At 50.5% G+C, this 22,278-nt stretch overlaps 1 protein-coding gene across 3 annotated transcripts in view; it reads left to right on the top strand.

The window, feature by feature from the left end:
- Positions 1-19,876, top strand: part of TMEM94 (transmembrane protein 94) — a 39,085-nt gene extending 19,209 nt beyond the window's left edge. For 2 of the 3 annotated variants that reach the window (XM_026046770.1, XM_026046769.1), the window contains exons 11-31: positions 694-798; positions 1,371-1,535; positions 1,873-2,082; positions 2,265-2,583; positions 3,291-3,464; positions 6,227-6,329; positions 7,593-7,810; positions 9,071-9,252; positions 9,454-9,592; positions 10,225-10,340; positions 11,194-11,293; positions 12,736-12,844; positions 13,134-13,323; positions 13,860-13,937; positions 14,373-14,458; positions 15,053-15,134; positions 15,439-15,593; positions 15,947-16,041; positions 16,959-17,052; positions 17,262-17,432; positions 18,191-19,876. In XM_026046770.1, the coding sequence (XP_025902555.1) occupies positions 694-798; positions 1,371-1,535; positions 1,873-2,082; positions 2,265-2,583; positions 3,291-3,464; positions 6,227-6,329; positions 7,593-7,810; positions 9,071-9,252; positions 9,454-9,592; positions 10,225-10,340; positions 11,194-11,293; positions 12,736-12,844; positions 13,134-13,323; positions 13,860-13,937; positions 14,373-14,458; positions 15,053-15,134; positions 15,439-15,593; positions 15,947-16,041; positions 16,959-17,052; positions 17,262-17,432; positions 18,191-18,263 (2,964 nt within the window). In that variant the 3' untranslated portion in view covers positions 18,264-19,876. The remainder of the gene's footprint in view (positions 1-693; positions 799-1,370; positions 1,536-1,872; positions 2,083-2,264; positions 2,584-3,290; positions 3,465-6,226; positions 6,330-7,592; positions 7,811-9,070; positions 9,253-9,453; positions 9,593-10,224; positions 10,341-11,193; positions 11,294-12,735; positions 12,845-13,133; positions 13,324-13,859; positions 13,938-14,372; positions 14,459-15,052; positions 15,135-15,438; positions 15,594-15,946; positions 16,042-16,958; positions 17,053-17,261; positions 17,433-18,190) is intronic. The other variant, XM_026046771.1, reaches the window with a different exon arrangement.
- The last annotated feature ends 2,402 nt before the right edge of the window (positions 19,877-22,278 follow it).

The following is a 22,278-nucleotide window of genomic DNA, read 5'->3' as shown; positions in this document are numbered from 1 at the left end:
ATTATTATGAATTGTTTTCTTCCATTTTCACTGCAGAACAATATCCTTTTCCTTTCTTTCTGATCTCCTAAACCCTTCGCTTGTGCCAGTTGTCAGTTATTTGCTGCTTTAATTTGCTATGTGTGCAGGTTGCATGTCTTTCTCCTACACCTTCCCATGTAAAAGCTGCTCTGTTGACCAGAGATTGAGGTAACTTTGACATTGAGTCCAGCTTTACTCTTCTGAATATTGCAAATGATTTGAAATTAGCCTTTTCTGTCCGGAAGAAGGTGCCTCTCAAGTCCTGCTGTTCAGAGCTGCTATGGGAATGAAGTAACTTCTTATTTTTCTGGTGTATGTCAGAAAGCAGTGAAATATTTTGCTTGTGGCAGGAAAATCTCCTTCATCAAGCCAAAGCGAAAGAACAGAGGGGATGGGGGCAGCTCCAAGATCAAATGCGGAGAGGGAAGCCTGGGATGTCCAATTAATAGTCTGTTAGAATCTTTTTAAGAGGGAAAAAAAAAAAAGCTTTTTCCTGGAAAAAATCAACATCCAACCAGTTTTCTGGATCTCACAGAAAGGGACGTTTATCTTGCAATGTAACACTGTGTTGAACCTGAAGGCAGGTAATTCTGTATTCCACTCTTTCTTTCTCCTCCCTCATCTTTCTCCAATGAGTCTTAATTGACTGATATCCTCTGCTTTCCTTGTCAGGAAATGATACGCTGTATCTGGAGCCACTTCCTGTGTGTTTTAAAAGGCAAATCTCCAACTCTGAGCTTCACCTCCAGCTTGCTCCATAGTTTGGGATCCGTCACTGTGAGTATTGCTGGGTTGTGTGAAGGAGAAGTCCTGCACGAGGCTTCATTTCCTTCATTCAGGCTGTCCTTCCCAAGACACAGATTGCTAGTGATCAATTCATCGTGCYCACAGTAGAGGCCTCTCAGGCACCCCCCTTTATAAAGAAGTTCGCAACTGTCTTGTCCAAGCAGTGTATTTTAAAAAGAAAAACAATGGTTAGAGACAATCCCATGGTATCTAACYGGAAGTCTGTATTTTCCAGCTCTGGTTTTGGTTCTGCAACCTCTTCAATCCTTTTTGAGTGCCAGCTGGTTCTGATCCCAATAAGGTRTTAGCTGGTGAAACAGGTTCAGCAGTTGCTTCCCTTCCCTAATCTTACAATAGCTTGAGGTAAAGCGAGTGTTAAACAAACCATCAATGCTGCTGGAGCAGGGAACTCTCTACTAGGTGGGATTTCTTCATGCAGAAAGTGGTTGGAGAAGGGTCTTCTCTGTCCTCCCTTGAGTTTGTTAGATTTTTGAGTATTTACATCTATGCATAAACACTGAAACATGTTTTTACTCTCTTGTGGATATCGTGGCATATTCTAGGTGCTCTGCTGTGTAGACAAGCAGGGAATTCTTTCCTGGCCAAACCCCAGCCCAGAGACTGTTCTGTTCTTCAGTGGGAAGGTGGAACCACCTCATGATAGCCATGAAGACCTGACTGATGAGCTCTCTACACGGTCCTTCTGCCACCCTGAGATGGAAGAAGAGGTGAGAGATACATAATCCRTGTAATCCATCAAACATAGTTTGACTGACATACTCAAAACAGCCTTATCAGGTTCCTGAATGTGGCRGCTGAACTGTGGGGTTTGTGGTTGCATAGAGAAGAAGAATCTCTATGCTTGTAGAGGAGTCCTATGGCCATAATTCTTTACTTGAAAGATGAAAAAGCAGTGAGGACCAGGTCCTCTTCTCAGGAGTCCCAAGGCAGCGTCTTCTCTTCCCTTTCTCTCTGTCACCACATCAATCCATTTTGCATGCGAATCATTTGTGGTTCATGCTTAGCCACCGAATCTCCACCATTCATTTAACTGGTCTCTTGCAGCCCCATGAAAGAGATGCTTTGCTCTCTGGCCCCCTGGCAGACACAGTCCATGTCACCAATGAGCAAGAGAGAAACAACTGGTCTAGTGACCCTCCAAAGGCTCCCGATGCCCATGCCCACCGAAAGCCAAACAGCAGAAGCAAGCATCCCTCTGGGTCCAATGTGAGTTTTAGCAAGGACACGGAGGGTGGAGAGGAGGAACATACTCAGGTAAGTCATACAGAAAGGGTACAGTTAGTCTCTTGTCCTGGCCCTTGAGTTACAGAATTATACCTGTGGAGTCTTCCTTGTTAATGGGAAATGTAATTGGGAATGCCCTGTGGGATTGTAGGCTGAGGAAGACAAGCTGTATTCATTGTAACCAGCTTGGATTTTCCTACCTGTCGGACCAGGCTGGTGGTGGTGACAGTGAGGTGCTGGCCTGTGAGGCTGAAGACTTTGTGTGTGACTACCACCTGGAGATGCTTAGCCTGTCCCAGGACCAGCAGAACCCCTCCTGCATCCAGTTTGATGATTCCAACTGGCAGATGCACTTGAATTCCCTCAAGCCCCTGGGCCTGAATGTGCTGCTCAACCTCTGCAATGCCAGTGTGACGGAGCGGCTGTGCCGCTTCTCCGACCACCTCTGCAACATCGCCCTGCAGGAGACTCACAATGCTGTGCTGCCTGTTCACGTGCCCTGGGGCCTCTGTGAGCTTGCCAGGCTGATAGGTAAGCAGAAGCSGACAGGGAGAAGTCAGAACTGTCAGCAGAGAAATGGCTGAAACCATAGAGGGGTTACAGAGCTAAATCATTTGGTTTGGGCTTGCTAAGAAGTCAAAAGAGATATTAAAGAGGCTAAGAGGTATTAAAGAGGTTGCTTTTGCCGTATTTGCTATTGTGGATCCTACCAAAGGAACAGATTATATCAAGGATACCTCTAGTCAGTCATATTTAGGCTTGGTGTTCTTCTGGCTTGAGACGACTAATTTTATCACAAAGAATGGACAGATAGGTGACCTGTCTTTACAGTACTGCTTTATCAGCACATTAGGTACAGGTGATATGGGGTACCTCAGTTCATTTTACACATGGGAAAACTGAGGCACAGAGGAGATAAGAGGTCAGAGGCAACACCAGGATTAATATTTGAAAGCTCTTGAACTCTCTTCTATGCCTGTTCTTCAGTGTCACAATTCCTCTCTCCAATGAACCAGAAGACTAAAAGCTGTCATTACTAATGACACCTAGTCATTCTGAGGGCTTTTTCATCATATTGAACGATCTTGGTGTAAATGCACAATGAGAACAGCTCACCTCCCTATTGCTAGGGAGATGTCAGAATAAGAGAAAACTAAAGTGGAGGGTGTGGAAGAAGGAGGGAGAACTTGTGCTTTGGTTATAACCTTATTTTTCTCCTCTTCATGTTCATACTTAAGGTTTCATGCCGGGTGCCAAAGACCTTTTCAAGCAGGAGAACTATTTGGCCTTATATCGCTTGCCAAGTGATGAGGTGGTTAAGGAGACGATACTGGGGAAGCTTTCGTCCATCACCAAGAGGAGACCACCTCTGAGCCACATGATCAACCTGTTTGTGAAGGACACCACTACCAGTAAGGCTGCCTCTTCTTCAGGCATCAAGCTCAGGAGGGAGGGATTTTTTCCATAGGAAACCTAGGAAATGTCAGACCGGAGCAGTCCAGGGTCTCTATGGGGTGATAGTCTTRGGTCATAGGAAGCCTGTTTGACTGTGCTACCTTTTCTGTGACCAAACAGCAGAGTAGAASAAGGTAATTCTTTAATGTGCTTTTGAATAGAATTCATTACAGAAGAAGTATCAGAGAAACTGATACTGAACATGGCTAAATATTGCCCCAAGTTTTAGCTAGTGGTGCCAATYTGTCTGATAACCAAGATGATAAATCACTATCTTTGTAGTCTAAGCTGTAGTCWAAGCATCACACCACCTGCAGCACCTGAGGCCATGCTGACTTTTCCATTCCTTCTGCTCCTTTCTATTCTAATGGGAATGGGCTAGGATGGAAGGGATGCATGGCTGGGCATGGTGAAGCCTTAAAGCACCTCAGCAAGGTTTGCCAGCTTGCCCCTAAGTGCTCTTGGTCCTTTAGTGGTAAATGAATTGACTGATCTTGGGTCTCTGGAGTTGACATCTGGTCTATGTTGAATCTCAAGTATGGTTAGTATGTTGGCCAGTTCATCTCAAACTGTTGTCTTAATCTGTGAAGAAGATTCTTCGTTTGTCCTGATTGCTTCTGTCTTGCCTTTTGAACAAAATTTTTCCAGTGCAGAGATTCTCAGTGTAGAGAAAACCTGTTACTATTGCCTCATTTCAACTCCTTATCCTCATTTTTAAACGGTTTAGTTCAGAGGCTGGAGCTCAGACGAGTACATGTGTGACCTGGATTATGCTGTCTAGAGTAAGTTGTAACAGGAATTTTACCAGTGAGGTTAGTTAACCGTTGGCACACCTTTCACATAGAGATGCTGTACAGTTTTAGCACTTGAAGTTTTCTAGAATACTTGGAGACAGAAATAATGGATTATGCAGATTATTGTGTGAAAACGAATGGCTGTTTTTATGTAGAAGAGTCAGACCAGATGATCGTAACCAACCTCTGTTGAGTTAATACCTGTGAACAAGTGTTGGCACCCAGTCGCTCCCATGATGTGCTGAAGTCAGAAGGAGATATGTGATAAGTTCTATAGCTTATAGGAGAAATAGGAGGTAATTCATCTATATGTTCCACTGAAATACGTGCTTGACCATCTAGCATTGCTCCCCATTCCTTAATACCACATGGAAATAGAAGATCTTTGATGTCTTCAGTGGAGTAAAATGACTTGATATTCCCATTCCTTAATATACATGTGGAAATAAAGATCTTTGATGTTTTCAGTGGAGTAAAATGACTTGATACTCCCTGTCCTCTCTTGCTGTAGCTGCGCAGCTCAGATCCCACCACTTGTGAGTGGATAGACATCCTCCCGAGCACCCAGGGCATAGACTTTATAGGAATCCATGAACATCCCTTCTTCCCTCTTTCCCAGCAAGAACTGTCTGACCGTAGGAGCAAGGTGGAAAGCAAGGTGTTTATATAATCAAATTAACCAGGGCCCCACACAAGTACTTCTTTGTGTCTCTGAAACAAGCTCCTTCTTTCACACACTGCTCCCATTGGTTTTAGAGGTTTGTTATGCTGATAAACTTGGCTTGTGATGTCTATTTATAGTAGAGAGCAGAGAGCTGCTGTGTTTTGGAAAATCCTCCAGCGTTCCTGAAGCTCCCTGCTTGATTTATGCTAGTGGGTATTCTTGGCTCATGATTCCACCAACTAGCGAGAGCATTTGCAGTCAGCAGCAGCGCCTGTAAGAGGCCTTTGGGCTCATTTTTCTTGGCAGTGATGTTTTTTTCATTAGATCAGCTTTGAAGCTGTTGGGGTCAAAATCGCAGAGCAGCTGGAGGAGGGAACCTAGACAGGGAAGTCTACGTGCACGCAATGTTAATGGAGCAGCACAAACAAAACAGGAAATGTGGAGGGGAGGCAGCCCTGCATCCTTTACGTKGTGTCCTGTGCCTGGGGCCTGCAGCAGACAAGTAGCATCACACGCTTTTGGGTGACCCGTTGTAACACTCCAGCCTACAAGAGGGAATTAAAAGTAGTAAGTCTTTTAAAGAATAAAGTAACAGAAGTAAAAATAGAACAAGCTCTGGGGTCCATTGATTTTCAGTTCTTCCCCTGGTCAAGACGTGAGTTATTCTTTTATAGTCTGTGATTCTGAACTTTTGACCCGTCCTCATTTAATTGGTTCCCAGATCCCTGTGTGAAACAGGCTGCTGTTAACATGTCGCACTGTTAAGTCCTCTGCCACGTCAATGGAAGGTATTTGAGAATGGTTGTTACCTGTTAGGTCCATTCCCAGACTAAAATCGACTGCATTTTCCTCTATAGACAGACTTTGATTCCTATAGTCTCRTCACCGGTGCTTATCCCATCACAAGAAGAAGCCCACGAGGGTATYGTCGTGTTTGTTGTGCTGATAGAGGAACAAGTTTTGCCCCAGAGGAACAAGTCCTTCCRTAGGAGCAGGACTGCTACACGCTGTAAGGGATGAATAGGAGCTGACTATGTTTGTTTAACTCATGGTTGGGCAAATAACAGCTGAATATGTCTCATCCAGTCTTGAATTATTTCTTGCCAGGGATTCAAAACTCTTAACAGAGGAAGGGGGGTGTCTGGAGGGGATCCAGGAGCTTTGTGGGGACACTTTTAACAAATGAAGGAGCAGTTGGTGTGAAGTCCCGTGGCGGGCGCCTGAAGGGGTGCTGCTCCYGACCCCTTCTCTCCCATTTCAGGCACTGAGCAGATGTTTTCCCAYGGGACAGCCGACATCATCCTCGAGGCCTGCACGGACTTTTGGGATGGCACTGATATCTACCCCCTCTCTGGCTCTGACAGGTAGGCAGCTTCGTTGTTTGGTGCGTTCAGAAGTTTCTGCCAGTCTGCAGAAGGAACCTGGTCATTCTGTGTTAAAATTCCCCCTTTACTGATGCTTATTAAGCTATTTAACAGAAGCTTGAAGTATGTTATGAACATGAGCAGTCTCTGCTCATAATCCGTTGTTGAAAGCATGGCAGTGCAAAGGATTAGACAGCTACAAGCAACCTGTTGGACTGTCACAGGAAAACGTTTCCTGCTGCGTCTGTTAACATATCAACCTCTTAGAAATGGAAACTGACTGTAGCATATAGAGGACCATACTTTCTAGAGAGGTCATATGCTGATGGCAAGGAGTTCTGTTTGTTCAAGAAATGCCTTATCTTACATAAAACACAAAATTATCGACTCTGCCTGCTGTGGGTAGTTTCAAACCACTTCATACTGCATTGCCTCCTTTTAGTCCTGCAGTGACATCTGACAGTCTGTCCTATCTTCATCTATAGCCTGAATTTACATTCCTGCCTGCTGAGCAGACTGGTATATTTGGCTTCACTGAACAGCAGCACRTTGTTCTACTAAATCTGCTTATCCTCGGTGTGACATAAGTCCAAGTGGTCCTTTTTGGAATATTTATCATCTCAGAAACCAGAGAAAAAATCCCACATTCGGGTTTTTTTTTTTTTTTTTTTTGTGAGTTCATCACAGAGAAGGAAATTTACACTATTTCAGGGACTGAATATTGAGTATTGAATGCTCAGGGACTGACTAACTGGAGACTTAAAATACAGTTCCTGGGACCCAGACTATGGAGGATGGAAGAATAGTCTATTATTTTAAGTATCTATGAGCTATGGATGCTCGTGTCAGGGTTGTCAGTTCCTTCCTTGGTGTTTATCTGCCTACAGATAAACTTTCTCTCTGATGAATTAAGCCTCTGCTGTCGTAAGTGAACTTCCTGAATTATCTGACAACCATATAGAGCATATTATATTAATAAGTGTATTCAAAAAGTACTGCATTCCTATCCATCCATTTGTCAAATGAGCCACCAGAAATGTTCAGCACTGTCCCTGCTGGAATACGTTTTTGTTGCCCAGCACTGCCTGCAGCGTAGAGGCTGCAGAAAGAACAAGGAAAGAGGTTTTCAGAGTCTCTTACCACTGTCCACAGAACACATTTTTCCAAATACCCACCTGGTGGTGTCTGCATTGAACCTCCGCGTACGCAGTCAGCAAGGCCACACATTTCTCTACTTTTGTCCTCTTCTTGCCTCCCGTGCAGGAAGAAGGTGCTGGACTTCTACCAGCGGGCCTGCCTCTCGGGGTACTGCTCTGCCTTCGCCTACAAGCCCATGCACTGCGCCCTGTCCTCCCAGCTCAACGGCAAGTGCATAGAGCTGGTGCAGGTGCCCGGGCAGAGCGCTATCTTCACCTGCTGCGAGCTGCCYGGGACCACCCCCATCAAGCAGAGCAGTCGGAGGAACAGTTGGAGCTCGGACGGTACGTTTCTCCTCTGGCGCCTGTGCTTGGGGCTGCTGTGGGGCTGGGTGATGCTGATCAGTCTAGAGCTGCCACAACGGTGTAACTCAGAGCAGCACGTGGAAATGGAGAACAACACTTTTCTGAAATAGATGGAGAACCAAACTTTTCTCAAGTAGATGCAGTTCCCAAGGAAATAATGATTTAGCTGCTGGCAAGTATGTTTCTAGCTAAGTTACTGAAGCTTGCAAAGAAATACTTGTACTCGTGGGAAATCTCTTCTTTAGAGCAGGCAAGTGAAATTCAAGACTTCTGGGTTTTTGGTGCTTGGCTTGCTGTTTCTCCAGTTCTATGGAAATCACCTATGTTGGGTTTTTCAAAGGAGTTAATTGCCTGATGGTATGTGATTGYGTTGCTGGGCTGGAGGCTCTGATTCCAAGTAGAACTCAAATTGTACAACGTCTCCTCCAGAACAGCACCAGAAAGTGAGCAATAAATACATACCATTGCATAACTCCCAAGGCTCCTTTGGAAAAATCAGTCTTGACCTCTCTCTGCCTTGATTTCCCATTCTGTAAAATGAGAGTAACATCCTTGCAGACAGCTGGGAGGCAGCTCCAATGGAGTGGCTTCTAAACACTTTTCAGTCTTACGTGCAGAGAGCCTTGTAACTGTGTGAAATCTCTGGTTATGTTGTTCCTCGTGCTGCATTCAGCTCCCATTCACCACAGGCTGATGTGGTGATGGTGAAAGGAGCCCTGTCATCCAGGCTTTGGCAGACTATAGGAATCTGTGCGCAGCTGCGCTGGAGGGAACACGATCCAGTTCCAGTTCCTTTGCATCAACTCCTCATAGTCTGATGCCTGTCTGCTTCCGACAGTTTTCTCATGTTGTTTAAGCACAGTATGGTGTGTTTAAAATGCACATGTGAACATTATACAGCATATATCCTTAACCTTTCTGCCCTTTCTCTTGTGACTGATCCATTTTCTCTTTTGTCTTTTCCCTTTCCATGCTCCATGTTTCACACATGTATTTTTGGTCACGTCTATGGGGATGTTCTGAAACTGCTTCTGGGACTGGGTATGCTGGGACAAATGGAYGTCTCTTCATTTTCCCCGTGTGTGTGTGTGTGTGTTTATCTGCATGTTCTTGTGTACCTGGAATCTGTGGCCCTGTGGTGCTGTTTTGGTGGTCTCTGTCACCATGTGTGCTGCTGTCTGCATGCACATATGGCCACCTGTGTCTCAATGTGACTGCGTGTTGTTTGCATGCCTGAAGAAGGGATTGGGGAAGTGATGGAGAAAGAAGATTGCATCCAGGCTCTGAGCGGACAGATCTTCATGGGGATGGTCTCGTCTCAGTATCAGGCCCGTCTTGACATTGTCCGCCTCATTGATGGATTGGTCAATGCCTGCATTCGTTTTGTCTACTTCTCCTTGGAAGATGAGCTCAAAAGCAAGGTAAGCCGTCTTTGYAGAGCCCCCTGAACTTGCATGGCCCCTGCATGTCTGACTGAAGACTTTAGCTCCTGTGCAATTTAAGGTTAATCTGCTTCAGCTAGCTAATGGGTCCAGAAGGTACCTCAGGCTTCAATATGGCAWTGGTCTGCAAAGCTCAGGCCTGGACAGCTCCATTAAAATCTTGTGTCCTCTCTCCTGCAGGTGTTTGCTGAGAAGATGGGTCTTGAGACTGGCTGGAATTGCCACATCTCTTTAACACCCAATGGGGATGTGCCTGGCTCAGAGATTCCTCCCTCGAGCCCCAGCCACGCCGGCTCTCTGCACGATGACCTTCATCAGGGTGAGAGCACTGCACCTAAGCCACTTTGAATGCCACATGTTTCCTGGATGGTTCTTTTAAACCCCTTCATAGGTTCCTGTGTCCTCACCAGATATCTGATCCTTCAGAGCTTTGAGCACAAAACTGGATGGGCCTGAGGTGTGTGCATGTGTGAGCAAGAGCTGTATTTTCATAGCATTTCTACCCACTTCAGAGAAGCAGATGTTGCAAACAAACCTCCCTCTTTGCACCACAGTCATGGCTGTACAACCACTCATTCCGTTTCTGATTCTTGCTGGGGCTGTGGTCAGGCCACCAGGTCAATCTTTGCCTGTGAGTTATTCTTTTCCTCACTTCAAGGGCGATTTCTTCATTCTTTTTCCCCTGGAAGAAGCAAGCAAGCTGAGCAGATAAACTGTCATGTCTCGGAAGAGCAGAGACTAGACTCGCATTTCTACCTCTGAGCAGATTAGTCATCTAAAAATACTGCATTTTGTATGACTGAGTGGGATCTAAGTGTAGCTAACCTAGAAAACCAGGCCTCACGTTTCCTGGCTTCTGCAGTGCCATGTGAATATTGCACGTGGGTGTGACACAGGGGTGGCAGAGACAGGTTTGAGCTTATTGTTTATCATGTTTCTCCTCTGCTGCAGTTTCTCGAGATGATGTGGAGGGGCTTCTGCTGATGGAGGAGGAAGGGCACTCGGATCTCATCAGCTTTCAGCCCACAGACAGTGACATCCCCAGCTTCCTGGAGGACTGTAACAGGGTGAGGCTCCTTTTCCTACCCACCTCACACTGTTGCTGTGGCCAAGAGCATTGCTCTTGCCAAGTCAATGCCTCTCTGAAGCCAGCTGATTGAGCGGTTTGTTGGGACTCCTGATTTTCCCCTTTTCACCTCAGCTTACAAGCGATTGCCTGGGAAGTCTGGGATTCTCTTGGTGCTTCCCTGCTGCCAAGTTGTTCCTCTCTCTGAGAGTTCAGGAGTAGAGAGCACCACATGTGGAGCAGCCTGGAGAGCCCCATCTCAGTCTGTCTGGGTCTTCTTCTCATGTGCTCAGCTCGAGGTGGAAACATGCATATATTCCAGGGAGGCAGACGATARGTATTTTCCCCTGCAGCCCCTGGCTGTAGCTGGTGCTGCCCATCAGTCAGGGTGTGGAACATGTTCTTCCTGCCTCACAAAAGCTCAGACACGCTCAGTGGAGCTTACAGACATATCAGAGAGATGCAGATTAAAAATATATTAAACCTGTGTTCAGAAAGCAAGAACTCTTCCTTTTCTGGGTGTCGATGTGGCTGCARTTGAAGTAGCAGGTCTAGGTGTTAGGAGATTCTAAGAATAAGTGCTCCTCACATGTAAAAGTTCCTTAGAAATCTCTAAGCACAGTTTGATCATGCTGATCTCTCAGACCCTGGGAGAGAGGACAGATAACTCGACGTGTCAGCACAGACAACAGTGATGTGACGTGGCAGAAGACCTTTTACAGTGGCTTTCTCTGCAGGGACCTTAATTTGTATCTTGAAGTTACATTGGGAGAATTATAATTCTCATTTCAACAGTTCCCTGATAACTACTTCCTCCTCACACACTCCTGCTTATCCTCCTTTCTCCTTTTCAGGCCAAACTTCCCCGCGGGATTCACCAAGTGAGACCTCATCTGCAGAACATAGACAACGTGCCTTTGCTGGTGCCACTCTTCACTGACTGCACCCCAGAGAGTAAGTGGGACGAGGGACGTGGGGACGAGGTCTGCCCTGCCTGGGAACACCCATCCATTCGCTCTGGCTCTTCTGGGCAGAGTGTGGAAATCCAGGAAGGGAAGAGGAGATGCTCCAAAAATCCAGAGGGGCATTTTGGTGTTAACGACCCTCTGTGCTACCCGGGGAGGAGCTTGCTTCCTTTTCATGTGACGGTTCCCTAGCTGCAGAACTGGGCTAAGAACCACTCCTCTTTCCATTTGCATTCATAAGAGACACAAAAGCAAACATCCAAAATGCTACTGCCTTTTATTAAAYAAGCTTTATCAGCGTGCTGGGAGACTTTGATCTCTGCTCATAACCCTCGCTTCCTTATATAACTCAGAAATCACTTCCCAGAAGYATTTTCCCCTGGCAGTTACTGTTAGCACCTTTTGCTGCATTATAGAATTTTTGATCRCAGAGACCAGAAAAGACATGTTTTTTGGCTCTGAGAGATGCTACTTTACCTAGGAAAGGGGCTAAGTGCTCAACTGGCTAATGCCTATGCAGTCTGCAATAAAATCATTACAATTTGGCATTTTAGGTCCCTCTTGGGCACAGCTTACAGGAGTGCTGGTGAGAGGCAGCCGCCACCCAGCCTAGGCTCTCAGCTCCTGGGTACCTTTTGGTCTGTCTCTGGTGGGGTTGGTCCTTCCCTGCTCCATCTGAGGCCTCGCTGYACCGCAGATCTGCACCCCTCGTTCAGATAAAACGTTTACACAGGAATCTCTGCAGAGTGTGGCTTAGTTTTGCATAGAGCATTCTAGAAAATTCACGTGTATACAGAGCACTGGGCAGAATTACAGAAGGAAAAGTGGATCAAACAGCAGCTTTGATTTAGAGGCCTCAAGAGGATGTTGATAAAAAGGTTGATGAAGGCTTGAGGTAGCACTGGGAGTGCAGGAACTGCTGCCTTTGAGCTAGGCTGAGTGTGGTACTGCTTTTAGAGTGGTTTGTTAGTTGTTCCTTTGAACTTGGAACAGCCATGAGGCACTTAAGCAGATTTTAAAGTTTTATTTTTATTATTTTCATTTATTTAAGGCTCAGTTATTTAAGTGAATTTAGTATTTCATGTTTTCTAACAACACTCTTGGATGCTAGAGCCACATGTGTTACGTACTCTGGCCATACCCAAATTYGGATCTGACAGAGACCTGTTGGAAGCAGAGCTCTGCTCCGGATCTCAGTTGTGTGGATCACAGCTCAGCTCCTGTAGAAGGCAGGTGCACAGGGCACTTTAACTTCAATTAATTAACTACCTAGTTGCATCATTTGACTTTGAATCTAAYTGCACAAGACTGAGGAATCTCAGGGTTATTTTAAAAGGCCTGGTTGCTTGTTATCCACACTGGAAAATGTGTGCAAAACACTGCTTCTCTGCGTGCACAGTGAGATAACACTCTGGTTTTGTCACCTTGCAGCCATGTGTGAGATGATCAAGATCATGCAGGAGTATGGGGAGGTGACCTGCTGTCTGGGAAGCTCTGCTAACCTGCGGAACAGCTGCCTCTTCCTGCAAAGTGACATCAGGTGGGGCAGGATCCAGAGTCCTCCTCTTGCCTTTCCCTTGCAGATGACTCCTAGCTCCCTTCTCGCACACAGACATTTCCCTCCATCTTTGAAAAGAAGTTTTTAATTTTGCATGTTAAAAGATTGTGCCCCAACTGGCAGTTATGGTTGCATCTCGTTTGGGTTAGAGAGAGGAAACACTGCTTTGGATCAATCAGTTTGCAGATTTTGAGCAGTTTTGAGATTTTGAAATGTAGTTTCTTCCCTGGGATGGGGCCTTTCCCTAATGCTCTCCATGTTGACCATGCAGTATAGCACTGGACCCTCTGTACCCTTCCCGCTGCTCCTGGGAGACCTTTGGCTACGCCACCAGCACTACCATGACTCACATCTCCGAGGAGCTCACCCCGCTGCAGCTCTCAGGACAGCTGAACAGCCTGCCTTGCTCCATGTCCTTTCGCCAAGAAGAGAGCACCAGCATCATCAGGCTGATAGAGCAGGTGAGCCAGGCATGTTCCCCCTGCACTTCTCTGGTCCTAGCCTTCCCCTCTCTACCTGAAGATGGTAAGGATCAAAACCAGGAGCCCCTATTGGCATTTTTGTTGAGTTGTCCTAGCTAAGCTCCTAGCATTAGCTTTGCTTGTGTGTCCTGGCATTTGTTCACAAAGCACAAAGGAAAGATTCTCCCTGCCTGGCCCAACTCCATGAGATGGTTTGGGAATGGTGCTATGTGGCAAAAGGACACAAATATCATTCAGAGTTAGGAAGAATAAACTTGCAGAGACCCCTGCTCAGGGAACGATGCAGTGCTAAGGATGAGCATCACACCACAAAAGCCAGGTTTAAACAAACTTATTCCTCAGCTAATCTCTGCTCTTCCTTCTCAGCCACAGCAGGAGACCTTCCCTTTTTGTCTGCATCCAGTCCAAATCCTCTCCCCTCCCACTTGCCCTGCAAGCCCCGTGCCCCCCTGCCCATAACTGCTCTTGGCTGGTACCTGCTGCCATCGCCACAGGGTTCTTGTGCTTCCTTGCAGGCCAGACACGCGACGTACGGGATCCGCAAGTGTTTCCTCTTTCTGCTGCAGTGCCAGCTGACCCTGGTCATCATTCAGGTGAGTCCTGCACTGGCTGGGAGCAGCACCTGCCTCGGAGGGCAGAGATACCAGAGGGAATGTGGGTGGCTGCAATGGGGCAGCCTTGTGAGGGAGGGAGGTGGGTGACCTTCAGTCGGGTTTACACAGCATGTCCATCCCTCTACCCATGACAAGACCGGTCTCATTTACACTGATTACATATAATAGTGTTCATTAGCACTGTTTTGAGTAGTTACAGATAGAGCCTACATGGTCTCAACCTCATGTTCTTTCTTRTCCCCTTTTCCCTTGAGGAAAAGCATCCCCTGCAGCACCTGCTGCCCATGGAGGGGCTGTGCACTGGCACCCTTGGTAGTGGCTCGTCCCTGTGTTTGGGGGAGGATGGTGGTGTCTGGGGTGACAGGGCTGTCCTACCTTTGCTCACATTCTTCGCTCCGGGTTGCTCCCGGCCAGTTCCTCTCCTGCCTGGTGCAGCTGCCCCCGATCCTCAGCACCACGGACATCGTGTGGCTCTCCTGTTTCTGCTACCCGCTGCTCAGGTGAGTCTGCTGGGCAGGGGGGCATCTCCTGCCTTAAGCTGCCCACTCTCCAGACACATGGACCAGTCTCCAAGCCTCCCTGTGTCCAAGGTAAAAAGGAAGTTGATGTGACCTGCAGCACACTAGAGAGGCTGGAAGGATAATTGCAAACAMCTGCCCTGTCAAGGAGCTCAGAAGCACAGGCAGGAGAACTTATGTACTGCTGTTTAGCCTGGCCTGCAATCAGAGAGCCTCCCTTMTCAGGTGGTTTGAACCCCCAGCTGAGAATAATCTTCTAATTCTAGCACTGTTGCACTCTAGCAACTGTGATGGAGAGCACAGGGTGTCAGGCAAAGGTCAAGATACTCTAGGCAGAGTCACATCACACCATCACACACAGGTTTTCTCTCCCTGTTTACATCTGCCACATGTGAGATCTTCTACGGCATTAACTGGAGGGAGGGAGTGCAAATATTCTGCACAAAAAGGGGCCAGATCAGTGCCAATGCTCCAAGCAGTCTGAGGAGGCTCCTGGAGCTCAAGCGCTAGAGATCCCCCAAAGACAAAAAATCCAGTGCCTGGCCTTGTCACTGAGACYAACTTGCTTTTCTCCAGCATCTCACTCCTGGGCAAGCCCCCCCACAGCTCCATCATGACCATGGCAACGGGAAAAAACCTGACCTCCATTCCCAAGAAGGTAGGTGATGCTTCAGATGAGGATTGTTCTCACCTCCCTTTACTACTTTAGCCCCATGTTGGTGCATAGTTGAGGTCCTGCCCTAGCACAGACCTCCCAGACCTCTTGATAGGTTCTGATCTGTGGTATCTAGCCCAAAGCCTGGCATGGCCAGGATGGGAAGCCCTTACTGCAAACTTGCCCACACAACAGGTCCTCAGGGCAACATCTCAGCTGTGTTGCAGCCACTGACACCCTGAAGGCCTGTGCTGGGTAGGGCGAGACAGACCTGCCCATGTCCCTCCTCCCTCTCCATTATTCACAGACTCAGCACTACTTCCTCTTCTGCTTCCTGCTGAAATTCAGCCTGACCATCTGCTCCTGCCTCATCTGCTTTGGGTTCACGCTGCACGAGTCCTGCAAAGAGGTGAACACTACCAGCCTCAATCTCACAGCCTGCTCCTCCATCATGCTGTACAGGTGAGGAACAGGCCCAAGACACCCTCTCCTTCCAGCACCTGCCCCTCTCGTCCTTCTTAAGCAGGATGATCCACAGCTGAGGGGCTTTATCAGGGTCTGGGTGACCCAGCAATATCATCTCTGCACAGGGCTGGGAACTCTCTCTGGAGCTTTGATAAGAGCTTCCTTGGGGCAAGGTCCTGCCTTGCTCCCTATCACCTCCTGCTTCCAGAACAGCCTCTGTKTTCCTTGCAAGTGGCTGACTCTGAGCTTGCACTTAATTCTCTCAGTTATGAGAGGATGTGGCCCGGCTGGAAACAGGTCAGCCACAGGTCCTGTGGCTGAGTTCTCTCCCCTGTCCCTTCATTTCCTAGCAATGCCGATGGTGCTCCTGACTGGTTTGGGATGTTTTCCAATGCCCTTCTTGTAGCCCAGAAGCTTGTGGCCGGCCTGATTGTCCTGCACACAGGTGAGTCCCTGCTGGCTCCCCTCTACTGTAGTCAAATGCCCAAATGCCACCCTATGAACAGCATCCCCTGCAAACCAGCTAGCAGCACCCTGCAAAGCTCCACAGCACTCCCTGCCTCRGGAGCCCAGCAGCCCTGCTGCTGTTCTGCATGCACCCAGTTCCCCTCTCCCCAAGCAGCTCTGTTTTGGCTGGGAGGGCCTTGGGCCTGGAAGCCTTTTAAATCTCTGGAGGGGGAAGGTAGCCTGTCCTGGCCAACTCGCAGCACCTGTGAGCAGTTCCCTGGCAAAGGGAATTGGATGCTGCCTGCTCCCCATAGCCTCAGAGAGCCTCTGCTCGCTGCCTGCTTGGTGCCAGGCTGAGCACTGGTGTCCAGACCAGCTGACCTGCATCCCGGCAGCTCCRTGTCAGTGGGATGCAGCACGGTGCCCACCGGCACGACTGGGAAATTCTGCCTAGTGTCCTTGAGAYCTTAGAGGCCAGGCAGGGAGGCCCTGCACGTGACTGATGCCATTTGAATGTGCCCAGCTAAAGCAGAGTGAAAGTGTTGTCCTCTGTGGACGACTCTGTGTCTAATGAAGTGTCTCCCCCAGGGCTGGAGCTTTATACTGGTGTGGGTTTGCAGCGTCCCGCTGAGGAGGGTACCCCCCTGCTCCCTAGTTCTGCTCCTTTGCCTGATCTGCATTTAGCACCAGGCTAAGAGCCCCCCTTGACATCCCTGCACAGTCCTGCTGCAGCAGCCCCCTCTGCATATCCAGGGACTTGCCTGGCTTTGCTGTAGGGAACCTGGTCCTGAAGGACCTTGAAAGGAGGGCTGGGTTGAGGAGCAGCTCCACAGCCCTTGGGGCCACGGCGCTCGGTGTGTGTTGCAGAGCAGTTACCTGTGTGTGCTGCTAGGTAACTGCATCTGTCCCCCGCAGTGTTCATATCCATCACCCACGTCCATCGCACCAAGCCGCTGTGGAAGAAGAGCCCCTTCTCCAACCGCTGGTGGACGCTCACCGTGGCCGTCGTGTGAGTACCGCACCCCGGGCCGGGCAGCCGGCACCAGTCCGCTGGCTCCGAGGAAAAGGCTGCTCTAGGGCAAAGGTTTTCCCTGGCAAACTGGTGGCGTGGCCCGTGTTGGGAACGTGGAGGTGGGACAGCTGAGCCTACCCCCAATCTGCAGGTCCCGGGAGCCTCTTCATGCTGCTGATCTTCACTCTGTCCCTCTGTGACTCTAGGTTGCTGGGGCAAGTGGCACAGACTGCGCTGGACCTGAAACTCTGGGAAAACCTCAGTTCTCCACTGACCTTTAGCTCTGTTCCCATCTCTCCAGTCTCATGGCTCCTGGGTTTTCTTTCCCTTGTCCTTGTGGTTATCATCAATGAGATTGTCAAGCTGCATGAAATCAGGTAAGGGGTTGTGGGGATGGGGAGGGAGGGCTGGGACGTTGTGGCCACCAGCCCTTGGGCTGCACATGCCCTGGAGCAGGGTGGAGAAGAGAAAGGCAAAGCTGTTGGTGTSTGAATCACCTGGCTCTCTTGTGCAGGCTCCTGTTCCACCTCTCTGGGACTAAACAATGCAGGGGAGGAAAGAGGGGCAGGGAAGGGCAGCCGCAGTGATTGGGAGCAGGAAGGGAGACCAAAACTCCCTTATCTCCCACCAAGGAGAGGGGGAGAGCCGACATCCACGAAACACCAGCACAGGTCAGAGAGGGCTGTYCTCTGCGGCTCGTCCCGTGGGGACATAGCGGCGGAGGGAACATGTCCTCACGCAGCGCCCAGGCTGTGGCAMTCGCGTTCAGGGCACGTGGCTGAAGCCAGGAATTAGCAGCGGGGAAAGGGACCGGCTGCTCCTCCCAGCGCAGGGAGTCGGTGTTGATGAGCAGCGCTCTGGGAAGGGGCTCAGGCATCAAAGCGCTGGGGCTTCAAGGGAACTGCCATGAGGACAGAAGCCTCTGTCCTTGGGAGGACGTTTTGGACCTTTCTCTGTTGTTCCTGACGGGCTCAGAGAAGGCACCTGGCTGGATCGGGCAGGACCAAGGCTATGAGTCCTRGTCTCTCCTGGCACTGTAGGATCCAGGCCCAGGGCAGATGTTGCCCCTCCTCAGGAACCGCCTCTCCTGCCTTCCTTTTCCCTGTGTACTGACTCTTTCCTCTGCCTCCTGCAGGGTCCGAGTCCGCTACCAAAAGAGGCAGAAGCTGCAGTTTGAAACAAAGCTGGGGATGAATTCTCCGTTTTAGCCCCTCCAGCTCGAGCTCCCTGGGCTGCGCAGCTGCATCCCTACGGAGCAGGAGGCTCCGGGAGTTTCCCCTCGCACATGCAAACCAGGTGGCCTCCTTGCAAAACCCCACGAGCAGCTTGTGGGGGGACCGGGGCAGGGCCCTGCTTGGGGGTCCCCCGGCAGGTTCGCAGCCTTCCCCTGCCCACGGCTGCAGCAGCCTGCAGGCTCCGCTGGCTGCTCCGCCTGCTCTTCCTTTATTTATTTATTACCAGAGGTTTTTTGTGAGTATCGTGGTGATGCTGAAATGAAGCGATTCCTTCTCGCTGTGTGAGCAGATGGAGTTTCCTGGGCCTGCCAGGAGAATCTGGGCCAGCAGGGTTGGCAGGGGGCTGCCGAGGCACAAAAGCTCTGTTGAAATTCCCTTTCCCTCCTTCCCTGTGCTCCTGGCTGCGTGTGCACACGCGCACGCCTGTGCATGGCCCTGTCCACCTCTGGGGCCGGCGTCCCGGGACCTGCCCTCCAGTGCCGCTGCTCTGTTGGACAGGAGAGCAGCAAGGGCCCTAAGAACAAGTGTCTGCGCCTTCCCCTCGTGCTTTGGAGCACAGGGAGCTGGAGGGCAGCTCTGCGTGGCYGTAGGGAGGCAGCCCAGCCTCCTGCAGCCCCCCTGGATCTGCTCCCGCTCTTAGAGGAGCTGCCACGAGGTAGGTTTGGAGCTGGCCTCGTCTTGCTCGAGAGGGCAACAGCAATAGTTGTAGATAAAGCCTAAGCCCTGCCTGTCCTGCCCTGGGGGAAGTGTCTTTGTGGGCAGCGTTTCCGCATCTGCTGGTTGTAAATAACRTGGAGCTGGGGGCGCCTCCCTCCCCAGCCTGCGACGCTGCCCCATTCTTGCTGGAGCCCCCCACAATCAGGTCTCCTGTGCGAGAGCTTGGGAGCGTCCTGCCCTAGTGCTGCCCTCCCAGCTCTTCCCTCCTTGCCTGGAGGTCTCTCTCTCTTCTCCTCCTCCTGGGGGAGCCTTTCCTGGGCTTGTGCAGGTGCCAGCCCTGGTTTCCACCAGCGCCACACAGGGGCACTTAAGATTTTGGAAGACTCTGCTGCCCCTGTGCGCTCGGGCCATCAGGGCCACAGGGGAGCTCCCAGGACCCTCACAGCCAGGGAAGCTCTCCGCTCCCTCCTTCATTCTGAGACCTGAGCGACTCGGGCAAACCCCGGCGCTGTTTCTGCTTCCAATGCAACTCCACACTACACGGCCGCGGTTCCCCGCGCGCACACGAGGCAAACAAACGGCTGCGGCTCCTTCCTGGAGGGCAGGGAGCTGCAGCCCCCTGGCCCGGCCCTCCCGCTGCCCGTCGTCTTCCTCGCGTTTCCACGAGGGCAGGGAGCTCGCACGGCGCCGCACAGCGCAGCACCCACCTCTGAGCAATACCCTCCTCCCCGGCCCTGGCCCCGGCTGCTCTCCCGTCCCGAAGAGCCGGCTCTGGCGCCAGGGAATCCGGCTGCTYTTTGTGATCCGCCAGCTGCCCGGCRGGTGGGACACGCGGGACACRTCCTCCTCCAGCCACGGAGCTGCTGTTCCACAGAGCCACGTCTGCCCCGCGTGGGGCTCCTGCTCTGGTGACAAAAGGCAGCAGCTCCGGGGYGTCCTGCTGGCCCCATCTCCAGAGGACACCTCCGAGGTCTCCTCTGCGTTTATTTTATCTCACCCTCCTTGCCCTGCTAGACTCGCGTGGAGCAGAGGTGTCTGAATGGAGCCTTCTGGACGGTCTTGCCAGTGCCACCCCTTAGGGCGCGCATGGCTTCAGAACGAAATTTCCTACATCAAAAGGTTTTTAAATGGTGTATATTTTATATTAAATTTTTTTTGGGATGTATGTAAAAAATATTTGATTTGTATTAAAACTTGTAAATTGTATTAAAAAAGAACAAACCCCATCCCCAGCGTCTGAGTGACACTAAGGAATTGTCTGGGATAAGGAGCTCAGGGAGAGCGGGAGTGAGTCGGTGCCCAGCAACGCCCTGAGGTGAAACCCGGGTGGCTGCTTGGGGACGAGGTGACAGTGACAGGACCAGTGTCTGCTTAGAAACGTGGCCTGGGAGGCTGGCACTGCTGCGGTCGGCTCCTGGGCCCCTTTTCCCTGCTTTCTGCCCAGATTTGGACAACTCTGTCCACCTCCGTGTCCCTGTCTGTAGCGTAAGGGCACTCACCGCTCGGGCTCRACGTGGCTGCTGCGGCTCCTGCTGCGGACGCCGCGGCGCTCGTGGCGGCTGCTGCGGCGCTGCCGGCGCTCCCAAGGGCCCCGCGAGAGCTGGAGGAGGCGCCTGGGCTGAAGGCAGCGGCGAGGAGGAGGCCCGGGCGGCCGGCGAGCAGGATCCGCGTCCCTGCGGCCGCGCTCGGCGCCTCCAAGCTCCAAGGACGGAGCGTCCTTCGGCAGCCAAGGCCAGGAATGCAGTCTCCTTCTGTGGAGATCTCCCAAACCCACCTGGATGCGACCGGGTGTCYCCTGCTCTGGGTGTCCCTGCTGGAGCAGGGGCTTGGACTGGATGATCCCCAGAGGTCCCTTCCAACCTCAACCATCCTGGGATTCTCTAATCCGCAGCCTGYGCTTTCAGGCAGGACGAAGCTGATCCGCGAGGCCTCCGCACGGGACACGAGCTGGTGAGATGAGAAGTGAAGGAGCCAAACAGGCAGAGCTATCAAAAGGGTAAAATAGGCCCCGCTGTTTAATTGAACTTAGTCTTAATGGATGTTAGTGGAAAACAAAAAACACATGATTAACACAAAGAGAGCAGATGGTTTAGAATCTGCTGTCAGTCTGGTGATTACACGGGCTATTTTCTTCCCGCGCTGCCTTGCTGCATGGAGCAGGTGCAGCCAGRGTCAGTTAGTCCCAGTTGCAGTGTACATAACTTACATACACACCATACAGTAGCTTCAAAATAGAGATCTAGAGCTTAAAAAATAGGCTTTCTTCTGCAAAACCAAAGGTTGAATTCCCTTATTGATAAAGAGAGCAGCCTGCTGCTGCCCTCAGGTGGCTCAGACAGCGACACGGCTCCACCCCAGTGTCCTCTTAGCCCTGACCCTAGAGTACAAGACCTGCAATTCTGATTAGTAAATATATATAATAAATCACATTTAAAATATATACATTGGCCTTAAAAAAAAAAAGACATTTACAGTTTATCAACATTGGAAAAGAAAAAGACCCCTGGCTTGTCCCAGGTGGATTTCTGTAAGAGTAAAAATCAGTTTTAAAAGGTTYCTGCAAACCTTTTCATAAAGTGCCACGGGTTGCAGCTACTTAAAACAGTCGGGTTCAAGACGTAGCACTTGTCTGTCAGACAGGGTCGCTTCAATACACACAGTGTGATGTGGAAGACACAGAGGAACCCGCTCGCCAGGCTGCAGGTGCCCTCAGCAGCACTCAAACTGACCTCAGGTCCCAGCCAACCGTTATTAAAAAAAYGAAGGTCCTTTTTGGGGCCTTTTTCCTTTTCGGGGGGCTCTCTCATCCTCCCCGTTTCCCCTCGGAGCCGGGCTGGCCTGTCCCGCTGGCTGCGCCCACGGCAGCGCCGCAGAGGCTCCCTGGGGCGCGTCCGGGCGGCCTCTCCGCTCCCTTTTCAGTGTTGGGGGACGCGGGGCTGCAAAGTCGGGAATTTCGGTCACAAACTGCCCMCCAAAGCAGAAAGCAACTGCCTCTTCAGGCACCTTCTCCCTTTGCCATTTGCTTTTGTGATGGTCAGGATTTTTTTCTTTTTGAAGGTTGGATTTCCTTTTGTTTGGGATTTTTGCAACAAATGGCACTCCAGTACAACGGCGGCTTCCCTTCTGGCGCTCCGATGCTTTCATTTGCTCGGCATGCCGAGCACAAGCCAAGTTCGGGGCTCTTGGACATATTTAGCCATGCGCTACCGAACGGATCCCGCTGGAGGGATCTGCCTGCCGGCCGCTCCTACCGCTCGTGTCGCCTCGTCGGAGCGGCGAGGAGGCGCCCGCCGCGTCCCGCGCGCGGCAAAGGTCACCGCGGAGCCAGGGC

The sequence above is a fragment of the Nothoprocta perdicaria genome, unplaced genomic scaffold (genome assembly GCF_003342845.1).
Source record: "Nothoprocta perdicaria isolate Ctin4 unplaced genomic scaffold, notPer1 scaffold_46, whole genome shotgun sequence".
Classification (NCBI taxonomy): Eukaryota; Metazoa; Chordata; class Aves; order Tinamiformes; family Tinamidae; genus Nothoprocta; species Nothoprocta perdicaria.
This window is presented reverse-complemented; position numbering and strand designations above follow the sequence as displayed.